General features: G+C 36.5%; 1 protein-coding gene across 3 annotated transcripts in view; it reads left to right on the top strand.

Annotated features, from left to right (window-relative positions):
• Window positions 1–7,294, top strand: part of cfap20dc (CFAP20 domain containing) — a 42,503-nt gene extending 35,209 nt beyond the window's left edge. For 2 of the 3 annotated variants that reach the window (XM_059330037.1, XM_059330035.1), the window contains exons 16-17: window positions 5,697–5,791; window positions 6,649–7,294. In XM_059330037.1, coding sequence (XP_059186020.1) covers window positions 5,697–5,791; window positions 6,649–6,770 — 217 coding nt within the window. In that variant the 3' untranslated portion in view covers window positions 6,771–7,294. Of the gene's footprint in view, window positions 1–5,696; window positions 5,792–6,628 lie in introns of all 3 variants that reach the window. The other variant, XM_059330036.1, reaches the window with a different exon arrangement.
• Window positions 7,295–16,549: the final 9,255 nt, after the last annotated feature.

Raw genomic sequence — 16,549 nt, 5'->3', positions numbered from 1 at the left:
AACAACTAAATAGGGAAAATAGATAGCTAAATAGGAGAATAAATAAATAAATAGTAAAATAATCAGTTAAAAGCTAGACCAAACAGGTGGGTCTTGAGCCTCCGTTTAAAAACATCAACAGTCTCTGCGGTCCTGATGTCCTCTGGCAGGCTGTTCCATAAGCGCGGACCTTAATGGCTGAATGCTGCCTCCCCGTAGGTTTTAGTTGAACTCTTGGAATAATTAAAAGGCCGGTGCCAGAGGACCTCAGGACCCGCTAGGGTTGATATGATAAAAGCATATCCGATAGATAAGACACTTTTCACACAATCATAGTTCAAAATGTGTACTATTTTTTAAGCGTCTGAGTTGGTGTTGAGTGGAATATTCAGACTCATGCTGTGTTCATAATATGAGTGACCGAGTGACAAAAAGTGCCACCAGCTACATTGTTAGAAAGTCTCAGCCGAAGTATTTTCAATCGCTCGTTGAAGTAGTTATTTTGTTAGCGGTTTGTGTGTCTGCAAAAATGGATCAACAGTTGAGAGCTTCACATTTCGATGCCACATTGTATCCCTGTGTGCAGCGCATACACAGAAAGCTAGTATAGCATCAGCTAAGGTAGCTAAATAACACAATACAACAGCTAGCCAATGTGCATTAAAAATCTAGTCTTATCTTACATCCATGGTTTAAAAGAGTACATAAGATATATTAAAAACATGATTGGTTGAGGCTTCACTGTGTCATTAGAAGGCTGAAAAAAGTTTTGGCTAGCTCAACTGATCGGTAAAGCAACACACTTGTGTCGGGTATCAGGAATAACTTTGTCGTTTCATGTCTTCCATTGAACATGACTTGTAGTCTGTTACTTTGACACTGGTAGTGTGAACGCAGCATTAGGGTGGGGGACTCAACACTTAAGGTGAACAACTTCTCAAAAAATTATCCTAAAATTGCTTTCCACATTTTTCACTCGTCACACAATTCTTCAAATTTCAAAAACATGAGAAAATGTGTGCTTTGTCAAACAATGTAACTATGCAAGCAGCTTTTTACATTATTGAAAGTATGAAGACTGTGAGCCTCAAAGTGACAAGAGTGCCAAAAGCTTCTGCATTGACTCCTATATTAACCGAAACCACACATTTCAGGAGGGAAGAAGAAGCAGCTTCTAACCTTCTGTAATTCTCATGTTTTTGGCACTACACACACACATTTTGCAGGGTGTCCTAGCACCAGGGTGCCCTATCTCTCACTGTATAAAAGTGATAAGAGTTATGGTCTTTGAGCTAGGAGCAGGAGTATGAGAGGTGCATCTCAGCCTAATCTCTGTGAAATTAGTTCTCTGAGCCAGAAATCACCTAAACATTAGAGTTAACATCACCATGGCAGCCTTTTGTTGCAGGTGGGAACACAAAGGTGATTGAGATTAGCTAATTAGTGTAGTTTCACAGACACACACACACCCACACACAGGTCTTAGACATTCTAACACTTTTTCAGGCATTTTTCAAGTTTCAAAGTTTCAAGAGTTCTCAATTCTTTACTTATTCATATTCATCATTTTTTTATACATTATGGGTATTATTCAACTTTTAAAACCAGCAATTCAGTTAACCGCCAGCTTTTCAACAAACCTTTCTACGTCTTTCTTTCTTCAGAAATTGCCCTCTAGTCATTCACTTATAATTGTGCTTGTCAGATTCATCACAGGTAACTTTTTATGACACTTTTTATCTTCTAGATGTTTAATATTAGACAGAAAGACTTTGTTTCAAGTCCTTAAAAATCAAAAGCAAGGGTTAGACTCACAATTTAGCGCTGCCTTTCAGCAGTCATGCAAGGAGAAATCCATCATTGATGAAACAAAGGCCAACTTCTGCATGGCAGGAGCCTCAGCATTCATAATGCAAAGCAGCCACGAGACCCATTCCACCTCGTTTTACATGGCTTCAGGTTAAAACCAGAGTAAAGTTAAAGTTTCTAACCTCAAAAGAAAACATATTGATGCATGAGCTTATGTTACTGGAGAAAGCAGCATAATTTACAACCGCTATTATTTGGAAAAGTGTATCCAATACCAACTTCAGGCACATACAAAGGGAAGAACAACACATACATTATGTAGCACAAAAAGCAACACTTGAACTTGAAGTTGACTAAGTGAAATAAGAGAAAGGTAAATTACCACACTTCATCTAAAAGTGTACTCAGTCGTGTCTTGAATATTACAGATTGTTGTTACTTAACAGAGAAAGTATGTGGGAGTGGAATATTATAGATTAAGTTTATTCAGCTTTGTAGTTTTCAAGACAAGATTAAATAGAATTACGCATAGTGTAATTCTTTGCACTACCACTAGGTGTCTCTCAGTTAAAACAATAACAAAAGATAGAGCAATGCCATCATTGCAATTAGCTTCTCACGGTTATAATTCCATCAGTGTTTGATATTCAGTATGTTTTTACCAGGAGCCAAATTATCTGCAGAGGTCTACTCCCCTCTCCAAAACAAATGGACCAGATAATTAAAATAGGTTAAAAAAAATAAGTAAAACAAATTAAGCAGATTCCCCTTACAAAATTGTGTTTCTCTGACGCTAATTGGCACTTTGGCAGAGGGACTTGAGAAAAAGGTACTGGGGTGCAAACATATGCTCAGCTTGTTTCTCTAATAACTTTATCCAGATATTTAGGAGGGTTTTAGCAGGCGCAGAATGACCCACAGTGGTCCATACATTTTTTGAAACATTTGGGATAATGTCATCAAAAAACAAAATATATTACAAATGTAATTTTTTAGACATTTTATTGCAGAAATGTTACATATTACAGTTTTAAGGCTTGAGTCAAATAGCTCTTGGAGGCAGGTTTAATATTTTGACTGAGAGTGCGAGGTAGAAGAAACTCTTCGATACTATCATCAATAATACAGTATCACATATTTCCATCGGGGCAGTATCTAAAGGCTTATAAGCACAGTATATTCATCTCAAGACCCGTCCATGGCAACCCTTGGTTCCCCTCGGAGGGTTCTGGAGACCCCGCATCACCCCACTGAGTCCTGTCTCTGCACATCATCTCTTTGTGGGTGTACACAACCATGCAGCATGTTACAAAACAAGACAAAGGGATTGCATCATTGGTCCGCTACTGAAATTATGCAACCTTCTCTCTTACACTTTTGATTTATTGATGAAAACCGAGGTAGCCTGTTGTGAACATGAAAACTCCCATATATTAAGATATTTTCATGTTTCAATGATTACATGTCCGAGGGCTGTTTAAAGATTCAGCGAGGTAACGCTGTTTGATTGAATGTCCGTTGAGTATGAGATGAATATTACTATTGACAGCCACCTCAAACCTGCTCCCTGACTTGTCTCACGCAGCACTACGGCATCAGCGGCTGTACTACTGAATTGAGACTTCGAAGCAAGCCTTGAATTACATATCTTTATAGCAGCTGCACAGGATTTGTCGTTGTTTTTCGCTCCTTTTCTTTTGCATTCTGAGACACCCTTACAGTGAATTCTATCATGCTATTATTTGAGCATCTTGGCATCACTGCAAGGCTTCCTCGCTGCTGAGAGCTACAGTTTTCTTGACAGCTAAAATGCTCCTGTTGCTGTGCTTAATGCTGCCAGTACTTTTCGAGCATTTTTTAACATGTTTCTTTGCGTGTGAGTCTTGTGTCTGCCTTTGGCTTGAATACCAAATATGAAAGCACAAGTCAGGCTGTCACAGAGACAGAGTAGCAATTCAATTGTTTTTACAATAAAGACAATTGTCAAATTAAGTACAATTGCCAGGGTGTCAGACAAACAGAGTTGGCCTGACACTGTTTCACTGGGAGATATTTGAAATGCTTAATTTCAATATACTTCACTGCTGTGCAAAAACAGTGTACTCACTCAAATTAAATCAAACTAATTTATTCCCTTTATCACAGGTTCTTCAGTATCTGGACTATAATGACTTGAAAATCTAAGAATTTAATCACTCTTGCCAAGTTCCTTTTCACATTTTGAAGTCCAATTTGCAGCTCTGTAGCAGAGGCCTTTGTCCTTGAAAATTGCTTCCATTAACTTTTGTACTACGTGTCTGCCTATCACACAGTCAAAGGGGTAGTAGAGTGGGGGTAAATGCCTTTGTTCGAAAGAAAAATCACAGCCTCAGAAGAGATAATGTACTTGATCACTTGAAAGGCATGTGGCTAGAATTAAGAAATCTGTAATTGAGGCTTAAATGCATGGAAAGATGAGACATGAATGAATTGGCCTGCATGTAGATGTTAATAATTGCATTGCTATTTTTATTTAAGTCAGGATAAATTCAATCTATGGTAACCATAGTGCTGAAACGTGCATGAATAGGTCTATTTCAGATGCTCTTTAATTGAAATCTTTGAATTTAAATATTTTCTATATCACTATTTCATACAGTTGTTACCATACTACTTATCTGACATACTATTAAACAGATGTTTGAGGTACTAACTGCAACAGTAAAGTACAAAAGCAAAAGATGGCATTTGGATCACTAAACATACACATACATTCATTATTATGGTATTTACTGTAATAATCACAAGGAGGCACCCATTATAACCAGCATCCTGTAAAGTCAGCAAGTAATGTTAATCAGAGAAGATACTAAATGTTTTGAATGTGACCCATGGGTGTCACTTTGTTAAATGGCAATGGTCCACATTGTTCATATTTTTTTAATATTCTCAACCCTGTAGTATGCCCTTTCGAATGCGCTGTTATGCAATTTTTTTCCTGGACCCGCCGTAATTATCTCCTCTGACCTCATCCTGTTTCCCCACATTACATTGCCTAAAACCGCATATTTTGAAGATCACTTTAAAATGTTTTTCCATCTGAGCCCTTTTGTCCGCACCACTCTTCAACACAGAGTGACGCCCTTGATGTGGCCTGCTGAAAGCATTAACATGCCACAGTTTTAGTTAGCGAACAGATTATAATGTGGATAGCGAATGTACTTTGTTTTCAGAGGGAGTGACATTATCAATCATTGATAATGAACATTTGAATTGCCTGCTGTCAGCTAAATGTTGTACAAAAGAAGATTATAGCACTTCATTAAATACACTATGATGTGCACTTATGAGATGTTATGTCCAGAGGCAAAAGATGTAAATGGATAATTGTACAACTGATGTATAGCCTGAAATTATTATGAATTCTGTTTCACAAATGAATCTTGCAGTGCTTCCGAGTAATAATTCATCTTGTGGCTGATTTTTTCCCTCTTCCTCTGATCTGTTGCACCGTACTAAAGAGCAAGGTTGCACTTTACTGGAAAATGATTGATGTATAGTTGTAGCCTGTGTAGCTCTCAGACGGGGTAGATAAACTCATTTAGAGAGAAAGGAAGTCCTGCTCCCACAGACATCGGCAAGGTTAAGACCCCTACTCTGAGCCAGAACACGGACACTTGGAAATCACAGCTTGAGTCAGAATCTAATAAATGATCCTTCAGGTAAAACTGTGAGGCGGCGAGGCTAAGTGTGCAGGAGAAGTGGCTCAAGGACAATGGGGGCTTATATGGGCTTCTGAGAGCACATGATGATGGGACTTCATTGTTAAAATGTCATATGGAGGCAATTTGATGTGCACGGTACAGTAGGATGGGGTGCGTAATGGTATGTGTTGTCATGACTGTGTGCTTTTATGGTCTTTTCCCTAGGGAGTGGATGGACGTGCTCAGCCCTCCCATTATACCTCTCGGCTCGCGGAGAAGGTCAGGCAACACAGGGAACAATTTGGAGGATCTAATCGGAGGTACAGTAACCTTAATTTTTGTCCTTTTGCCCTCCAGACACCATATTATGTCCTCTAAAGTGACATAGGCGGCAAACAATACACTGCTTTAACATAAACCACACTTACTGCGCAAATGCACTGATGGAAACATTCACTGGTGTCAAGGCTTCCACCCAAAGACTGCACTCAACATGGTGGGAAAGCATGTGAAACTGTATCTAATTAAGGGTGAAAACCCATGAGAGTGGAGCTCTCTGTCCTCCACATAACTCCATAGGTCAAAAGAGACAGGCTCATTACAGGTCTGTACCCTCAAGACACATCGACAAGGTTAATTGATGAAACCTTTTCAGTTTACAACATCATTTTTAAACCTCTTACACAATGTGTCTTATAATTAGTTTTCATTATCGTCGCCCAAGTTCTGATAAGATAAAATGTTCCTCCTGGAGCATTCCATAACCTTTTTAGCATTTAACTGCCTGTCAATTTAACAGCTAAATTCTCGCACTTTAAAGTAGCGGGGATTACAGGGAATCTCTTTACAGCTTCATAATGTGGTACAGAGACTGGGTGTCTAAGGTCTTGATTGATGAGAGAAAAAATGGCAGTGACAGAAAACTTTTAAATCCACCCAAGTCTGAAGGTCACCTCGGCGTCCACACTGCTCATTTCATTGCAGTAACAGCTGACAGAGTAGGCTCTTACTCATATCTGGCACGGCTCTGCTACTGTACATAGAAAATACAATATGCATTTTACATTCATGCATTTTTTATCTGTGCAAACTTGAATTGAATTACCGTTGCTCTGTTATCTTTGTATGTTTAAAACAACTACCATAAAGTGTTGCAGATGATCTTCCATTATTGCAGGACGGGATGAGTCTGTGAATGGAGAGGAGAAGGAGGAGGACGAGTATTTGAATCTGCTCTATGATCCCTGCCTGAAATGCTATTTCGATCCAAAGACGGGGAAGTACTATGAACTAGCTTGACTCACAGCTGAAGAGAATCGAGATTAATAAATCACAAGTTATTGATGGCGGATGAATGGCTTCATCAATTTTGATTTTAAAGCCTAGCTTATTGATCAGTAATGAATACGGCATTCACAAAAATCCTTCCACGTTGCTGCTTTTGTTTTTGTGAACTTAACAGCAGCTTTGTGTCCCCATAAATATGCATGCTAGTGTGTAAGGGAGTGGGAATCAATAAATAGCACATGCTTTTTTGGAACAAATTGAGTAGTTGCCCATTGAGTAGCACATCTGATGGTAGAAAGAGTCTTTTTTTTTTTTTTTTTTTGAAGTCTTGGCTACCAAATTCATATGTAAGCCTTATGAAAGAACATCCTGCAGCTCCTTTTTACCAAAAAAAATTCCGGCATTTCAGTTTTCCTGGATTAGTATTACAGTATAGGTAATTTTGTTCTTTATTTATTATACTTTGTGGAAAAAAAAGAATGGATATATGTTTATTTGTGTATATATTGTTTGAATAAAATATGAATTGAAATGATGGTGGTGCTGATTTCATGTGTGGATGCAAATTAAAATGATCTGGTAAGGTCAGTAAGACCTTATTTAGTAGCCAAATAAGAAAAAATGACATAATTGACTTTGAATGTATTTTAAATGTTCAACAGTCCCTTGTTGTAATAACTGTATTCACAGGTGAACCTGTAACTGGTGTTGTTTTTTTTTTTTTTTTAAATGTAACAACAGACGGGGAGCTCATGGGGCTGGCAGGTCTTTTCATCCATCTTGCCAAAACAATGATCAGACCTGATGAGCGGCTGATACAGGATTGATTCATCATTTGCAGCCTAAGATGAATTGTTGCTTTAAAGTGACAGAGGAAAAATTAAATGAAAAGAAGGGGAATACTGATATTCATTCATCACGCTGTGATTCCAAGTACTTTTTAATCAAAAATACCCCTAACTGGATCAATGAATGGTACAATTGGGATAACCAGGATACAGGGCCCAGGTGAGAGCACACAAATACAGCTACATGGACAGAGTACACAATCACAATTATACACAATTATGTTTATTTCAAAGAAATTATTTTTCTACAAATATAGTCGAACCTAAGGCTTGAGAGCATATTTTTACATTTGAAAAATAAATTACAAACAGGAATAGTATGTTGAATGTGTCAAATTAGAAAACCACGTGACACAACGTTTCCTAAAAGGGGGCGTGGAAATAAGGCTCACTATCAAACAGGTGAAACCAACCAGGAAGTAAACATGTAGTTTGACCTAGGGCGCTTATAGTCCGACAGAAAACATCTGAATTGAAGGATTAAACATTCACCGATCAATTTGGGACTTGACCCGAATCATCACCTATAATGTGCTGAACTTTATTGTTCCGTAATGAAAGTATTAACCAGGCACTAAAGTCGCAAAGATGTCAGGAGAAGAGGTAAATATGTGCAGACCGTGTGGGCGTTAGATCCGTTAAATTACTTTTGTTTTATCGTTGTTTGCAAAGTTAATCCTCAGCATGCAAAAATTAATCAAGTTATTATTATGATTTTGGTGTCAGAGTTGCTTATCGTGAATTTAGCAGCTGTGCAGGCCCGCAATAACTGCTTCTGTTATGTTAAACGTGAAGCTGTTTAACTTTGTTGACATGTACAGTATGTGGAAGTAGACATACGGAAATGTAGTTAGTATTTAGTTCTCTGGAGAATCAAACACAGACTGAGTTATTATAGAGTTATTAAAATAGATGCACTTAAGGGGAGAAAAAATATATACGCACACACACACACACACACACACACACACACATATATAGCTATATATATATATATAGGCTATATACATTTTAATGCCTGGTACAACTAAAGGTACATTTGTTTGGACAAATATAATGATAACACCAAAAATCATAAGACTTTTTAGTTTGTTTTGTCTTTTTTACATCGCATTAGTCAATTGAATAGAAAAACTAAAACACATTTTGCTATATTTTTTTTGCATCACTACTTCTGTCGTAAGGGTGTATTCACATTATATGTTTTTATTAATAATAATAGTTCGTTTATCGCAATTATTTCTGGGAAATAATTAGACCATCTAGTAGACCATTGTTTTCTTCAATTTCTTGTTCATTTTAATGCCTGGTACAACTAAAGATTTGTTTGGACAAATATAATGATAAAAACAAAAATAGCGTTATAAGAGTTTAATTTAAGAGCTGGTAACTAGCCATTTTCCATGGTTTTCCTGATAATGATTTTGGTTATTATCCGGAAAACCAATTCTCTTATGAGCTATTTTGGTTATCATTATATTTGTCCAAACAAATGTACCTTTAGTTGTACCAGGCATTAAAATGAACAAGAAATTGAAGAAAACAATGGTCTAATAATTTTTTTCCATGACTATATTGGAATCACTAACACAACTGTAACAGACTCTATTCTTAAATGAGAAGTTACATCTTGAAAAAAATGTCAGTGAATTACTCATGTCCAAGATTTTAGAATGGATAACATAATGGGTTAGAAAGACTTTTACTTTTGAGTTATTATATTGTTATTATAAACATTTCTAGTTTCATTGCATAAGAACAGACCATGCTTTTTAAGTATTATGAAGGGAGAATGCATATTTTTTGTTGTACTGCAACCTTTAAGACCGATACTAAGCAAAGCATATTCATCACAATCATAATTAATGTGCAACAATTTCCTTACTTACTATCAGTAAGCAGTAATTAGGAAGTTATTGAGGGGAAACCCTTAGTTAATGGCCTATAGTTATATGATCCACATATGGTCATGCAGATTGAGACATTATCATGTCTTATAATGACCAATAAAGAGCCAATATGTTGCTAATAAGCAACAAGCTAATGGTGAATATGTGTACCTTGAGTGAAAAAACAGATATATTAACTCATATAGAAATCCTGTAATAATACTAATAGTAGCAGACTTTTGGTTCATGTGTCCATTTGTGATGTCTGTGCACAGACTGCAATTTATCAAGCACACTATGCCTGATAAATTTTACAACCCCAATTCCAAAACAGTTGGGACGCTGTAAAAAATGTAATAAAAACAAAATGCAATGATTTGCAAATGCCTTGCGACCTACAGTGCAACGACAGTATATCTAATGCTCCAGCTGGGAGACTATTGATTTTTGTAAAAAAATAAAAAATAAAATACACTCGTTCTGAATTTGATGTTTCCTGTTTTGTTTTTTTTATTTTACACAGTATCCCAGCTTTTTTGGAATCAGGGTTGTATAAGAAGCTGCACATCTGCCATTGAAATACGCCTCACATTTGCATTTTAGCACCTTTTATATAACTATAAAGTATGAGGGAAAGACACAGGCCAAAAATATATTATTATTACAAAATGTGGCTATGTCTCAAGTTTGGTGACATCTCATCACAGTCATTGTTTTTCATGTGTGACACCTACGTGTGTGTGTGTCTCTGTGTCTGTGAGTCTGTCTGTGTGTGTGTGTGTGTGTGATTAATTGTTGAATTGTTACATTTTGGCCGTGTGAATCCTAATTATCACTGCAGAGACTATAGTTCTCACACACTTCTCCTAACATTACCTGTGATCTTATGCACATCTCTGACTTTTAATATATCGGCTAGTGATCACAGTTCTGATGTGAGTTATCATGTATTGTCAGAAATGCATCAGTTTCCCTGCTTGGCCTGTGATTCACACCCCCGCTGCTGAGCTTTTGGGCCACACACCAGTGTGATCCATAACACACACGCTGTTCAGCTGTCATATCTCATGCCCGTATTTCCTTTTTTATCCGAGCCACACATCATGAACTGAGTTGTTAGGTTTATGGGCTCTTTAACTACCCCACTGTTAGATCTTATGGGATTCATTTGTCTTTTTAGGCCGGGTTAAGGCTTCACCCCGGGATTATTGCATCAGTGATCTTCGTCTCAGTGGCGGCAACAGTTGCTGCTGTATTGATCATCCGAAAATACTGCCTCCCAGTCAAGTAAGCAGGCTTTATTAATGGGCCCTTAATGAGATTGTTTAAAATTCTTAGCGCAGTAAAAGCACCTCACCCCTGTCTGTCACTTTACTTTATTTCAGTGTGCCGACATACAGATACTCGCAACTGAGGCGGATGGAGGATCAGGGTTCAGCAGTGACAGAGGGGGACAGCGACAGGGGGCCCTGCACAGTTGGAGAGGAGTCAGACGAGGTCAGTGCGTTGTGGCTTTCCTGATTGTAGCCTTCACTGTCTTCAGTCCCACCGTACAAGCTGACACAGCTGTATCTTTCCTCATCACTTCACATGTCATTTTGTAACTTCCTTTTTTTCCTTGTGACAGGAGCTGCTGGAATAAATCTCAGAGGGGGATGCTGCCAGGCCGACCGAAAAATACTTTACTGTGGATGAATTTTGTGCTTTATGGTTGCAGCTAATGATTATTTTCATTTGGTCCTCACAGCTTCAGAAAACAGTAAGAGAATACCCATCACAACAACTCCCTGCGACACATGGTAACATCATCAAATGTGTTGTTTTTCGACAAAACAGCCCAAAAACCCAAGAAATCTTCAATTTAATACATTTCAGGACACAGAAAAGCATCAAATTGAAGCTGGAAGCAGCAAATGTTTGGCATTTTCGCTTGAACAATAACCTAAACCAGTCATTCCCACAGACTGGCGGGATAATTTATTATGGTCGCCAAATCAATTTGCAGGATTTCTTCCAAAGTGCAAACCTGAAAAGCATTTAAATGGTTTTACTTACCTTAGCAAGTAGGTAAAATATATCTAATGAGATCTGATGAGTGGATGTGGTTTATTAATTGATTATTAACTATTCAAAAGGATTTATTCTTTGTTTTCAGTTCAAAATACTCTATTTGTCCCTTCAGGGGGGATTTAGGGCAAGCAAACAGAATAACATGTAGACAGTTAATTTCAACACGTAAATATACAATCTAAAATTCCAAAGATGATAAATGTGTAATGAAAACATACACAAGGATTACTGGCAGCAGTATCCAACTCAGGTCAAGTTTATGGAGTCAAAAGTGTAACTGTATTTATCAGTCTATACACAAGGTAAGCTGATGTTTCTTGTATTGTGGCTATTCAAAGTCTGATGGCCTTGGCGTAAACATGCAGACAATCAGTTGACAGACTACATCTACCCAGTGTCCTTGTTCTGATTATAGGCATGAGCACGAAAATCAAGAGACATTCAACAAGAAGCATGTTTATGCTGCATAGTTTGGATAAATGTACTCAGGGTACAACATTGATTCTAATATAAAGGCGAGCATACATTCTGTTTTGGTTGTTTTACTGATACGGAGGTCTGTCACAATAACAACATTTTGTTGGATGGTAAAGTCATGGAAAAAATAGCCCAAATAACAAACAAAAATAGCTCATAAGAGTTTAATTTAAGAGCTGATATCTAGCCATTTTCCATGGTTTTCTTGATAATGATTGTGGTTATTGTCAAGAAAACCATGGAAAATGGCTAGATATCAGCTCTTAAATTAAACTCTTATAACGCTATTTTTGTTTTTATCAATATTATTTAATGCCTGGTACAACTAAAGGTACATTTGTTTGGACAAATATAATGATAACTAAAATAGATCATAACACTTAAAATGCATGGTCTGTTCTTATGCAATGAAACTAGAAATGTTTATAATAACAATATAATAACTCAAAAGTCAAAGTCTTTCTAACTCATGATATGTTATCCATTCTAAAATCTTGGACATGAGTAATTCACTGACATATTTTTCAAGATGTAACTTCTCACTTAAGAATAGAGTCTGTTACAGTTGTGTTAGTGATTCTAATATAGTCATGGAAAAAAATTATTAGACCATTGTTTTCTTCAATTTCTTGTTCATTTTAATGCCTGGTACAACTAAAGGTACATTTGTTTGGACAAATATAATGATATGATAAAATAGCTCATAAGAGAAATGGTTTTCCGGATAATAACCAAAATCATTATCAAGAAAACCATGGAAAATGGCTAGATACCAGCTCTTAAATTAAACTCTTATAACGCTATTTTTGTTTTTATCATTATTTTTGTCCAAACAAATGTATCTTTAGTTGTACCAGGCATTAAAATGAACAAGAAATTGAGGAAAATATAATAGACCGTCTAATAGATGGTCTAATTATTTCCCAGAAATAATTGCGATACACAAACTATTATTATTAATAAAATCATATAATGTGAATACACCCTTACGGCAGAAGTAGTGATGCAAAAAAATACAGCAAAATATGTCTCAGCATAGTTTTTCTATTCAATTGACTAATGCGATGTAAAAAAACAAAACAAACTAAAAAGTGTTATGATTAGCGGAAAAACCCTGCTGATATTCTTGCATCATGTTAGCTAACTTTTTGTTGAAATTCTTATGTAAACAAACATATGTAAACACAGCAGACGGTATTGTTTTATATATGGACGTCAATAATTGTTGCTGAGCTCTATAGGTCAATAATGTAATGTAATATAAGGGAAAAACCTCTATTAATGTATTTTATCTAATTTCAAAAGTATTAAACTTGTGTATATGGTTTTAATAACACATGTATAAAATAAAGATATGATTTATCAGACTTATATTTCTTCGGAAATTACACTTAGAAATCGTCAGGAAGGCCTATCGCGATGGTTATTAGTTTGTCATTAGTACCACCTGTATTGTGCTCTCTGGATTGGTAATTATCTTCAGGCTTGAAGTTCTATCGGTGTTCTTTCTTTTTGCTGAATGCGAAATTGAGTTTAATAGGTTTATCACTGACACTGATTGCTTTACCAGATCCTTGAAAGCACCACTTCACCAGTTGTACACATCAAGGTCTTACTCAGGCTTTAAGTACTTCTGCCGCGACTGTGGAGGAGCTTTTTAAAAAGTGACATAGATATAGCTGTGACATAAACCGACACTTTGGGAAATGCAGAATTGAGCAGTTTTAGACATTGACCCAGAATGGAAGGTAAAGGTCACGACACCCCGGCCTCTACAGTCTTAAAGCTTTTCGGAAGTGCAATACGATCACTTTAACAGTTTCAGTTAGTTAATTACTAAAATCTGTGGCCTCTTAACTAAACATAACCGCTTTGTTTTCATGACCGCTGATAATGACCTTCTTAACCCACCAGCAGGTGGAGCAGGCCCCTGTTCGCCCATCAGAGTGGGCTGAAAAATGCTGCTAACACCCATCCAGTTGTCTTATAACATGCGAAACAGGTGAAATAAAGTCCAAAATACACATCAAGGTGTTTATTTGACCATACTTTGTTTATTTGTGTCAAAGATTTTCCTAAATTTTCCAAAAGTTAGCATTAGATAATGCCTCATTGCATGTACAGTCATGGAAAAGAATATTAGACCATTGTTTTCTTCAATTTCTTGTTTATTTTAATGCCTGGTAAAACTAAAGGTACATTTGTCTGGACAAATATAATGATAACCAAAATAGCTCATAAGAGTAACTTAAGAGCTGATATCTAGCCATTTTCCATGGTTTTCTTGATAATAACCAAAATCGTTATCAAGAAATCCATGGAAAATGGCTTGATATCAGCTCTTAAGTTAAACTCCTATGAACAAGAAATTAGAGAAAACAAGTGTGGTCTAATAATTTTTTCCATGACTGAATACTGTAATACTAAAGAATAATTGTCTTAATGTTAGTAATCAACTGGGAAAATGTCATGGTCATCTCTGTTAGTGACAAAATGTTACACTATTCACTTGTATTGTCTTGCAAATTTTATAGAATTTCACAATACCACATGTCTTTAAAGGGCACTTGTTCAAAAAAAAAATCCAGAAATCTTCATTTCAGTAGCACATTCACCAAACTTGTCTTTTCTATCTGTATTCTGAAGGTTTTTACAGAGGTGTTTGTTCATATTTCATTCATGGCCTGATTTATAAAACATTTTGTTTCCTGAAAACGTGGTGAAAATGACAGGATTTTCTATTTTATAGAGAGATAAAACGATAAATCCAAAATCCCCATTGTTAAAACCTGTGACCCTGAAATGTCGACAATTATTTTGAACCGGCTCTATCCAAAGTTCAGATTTCTGCTCTGGACATGTATGCAAATGAGCACATATTTAATAAAATATTCCCGCATTTGCATATTTAAACAGAGGATTTCAGAATTTGTCTTCATGTAGGAAAGCAACCAGTGAACTTTAAAGGTAAAACGTTACAATTCTTCCATTGTTCATTTGTAGTGCCTTAAATATACCTCAGATTAGTATTTTACTATAATTTTACTATAATTTCACTGGCAATGCAATAAGCAGTAGCTGCAGAGCATCACATGGAGATTTGACATTTCAGATGTTTCAAACACCCTAATTGACTGGCAGCTAAATATAGCCACACTGAGCTATCTACCAGTTGGCCAGTTCCCTTTGAAATATGTTTCCCTTTTCATGCTGACATTAACCCACTTAAAGTAAATTTGCTGTAGAGTTCTGAGTCCACCGACTCTTTAATGGACTTGGAGGCTGGGTTGATGTTGCATGATATTTTTTGACAGCCACATTTGCCCCAAAGAAAAGAAAAAGCCAACTCCACCTGCTAGCGAGTCACAAGTGAACTTGAGTGTCACAGGATGCTGGTGACGGCTCAAACAGATTAATCATTAATGAGAAAATCATTTCACTATGGTACCCTTTTTATGCTGTAATCTGAGTTTGTTTAAAGTTCATGATTTTGCAAATATCCACTGATAGCGTTTCTACGGTTACTGAAGATGCTCTTGTCACTTAAAAATCACCAGGAAACGTGTATTTGTGCATAAATTTGCTCTTCTTGCAATTTATTGATAAGGTTTATTGCGAATTTGGTTGCAGTGTTTTTTTGTTCATTTTTTTTAATGAATCCCCAGAAAAAAAGTTTATGAAAAACTGACCTAAACAATTAATCAGCTCCAAAATTGTATTTTCTGACGACTGAGATATTGATTGTGCTTTCTAGATTTGTAATCAGCGTCACAGGAAGCTCAAACTGATGAGTCATTCATCAGAAAAAATAATTTCCCTATGGTCTTTCTTTTTTAATTTGTGTTTGCATGATCAACAGCTAAAACTGTGGCATAAATCTGACCTTAAAGTTCATGTATTGTCGCAGATTCTGCAAATATCTACTGATCGTGTTTGCTCTACAGTTGCTGAAGATTATATGGATGATGTCATGCGACTACTTCTAATAAATGTATATTCTGGTGTTCATTTGAGCCATGTTTATGTTGGTGATTAAATATATTCATCCTGTGGACTGGCTGGTGTGTTTGATTCTTAGAACTTGTATGATTACTGCTTAAGTGGATGGATTTACAAAAAAAGGGACAAATCGTGGCCGTTTTTCCTCTATGTTGTTTTCCAGTCGTATGATTCTCTGAATGCATAATGTTCCCTGTTATTAGTAAAAAGTGCACATAGGCCCTCTGCTGATTCTCTTTAGTACTGCACCGTGTTAGGGGTTTTCATGCTGTAAACATTGGCTGTTATATAACACTAACAGCCCTCTCTTTTTTTGTGATTGAACTGCGGGGCCACTAAACACATGTAGCCACGGACACGGCTTGGGTGGAAGAGCTTTTAAAATGGTCTTCAGGTGTCAGACAGAAAAACCTTTCATGGCCACTCACTGAATCGAGGCAGCATCTAATGTTAGTGCACACATTTACTGTAGTATAAAAACTGCTTTCAAGTTCCGGAGCTTTAATTC

Source organism: Centropristis striata, chromosome 3 (assembly GCF_030273125.1).
Source record: "Centropristis striata isolate RG_2023a ecotype Rhode Island chromosome 3, C.striata_1.0, whole genome shotgun sequence".
In the NCBI taxonomy this organism is placed as follows: domain Eukaryota; kingdom Metazoa; phylum Chordata; class Actinopteri; order Perciformes; family Serranidae; genus Centropristis; species Centropristis striata.
Note: the sequence above shows the minus strand (reverse complement) of the source record. Positions and strands in the feature narration are given on the sequence as shown.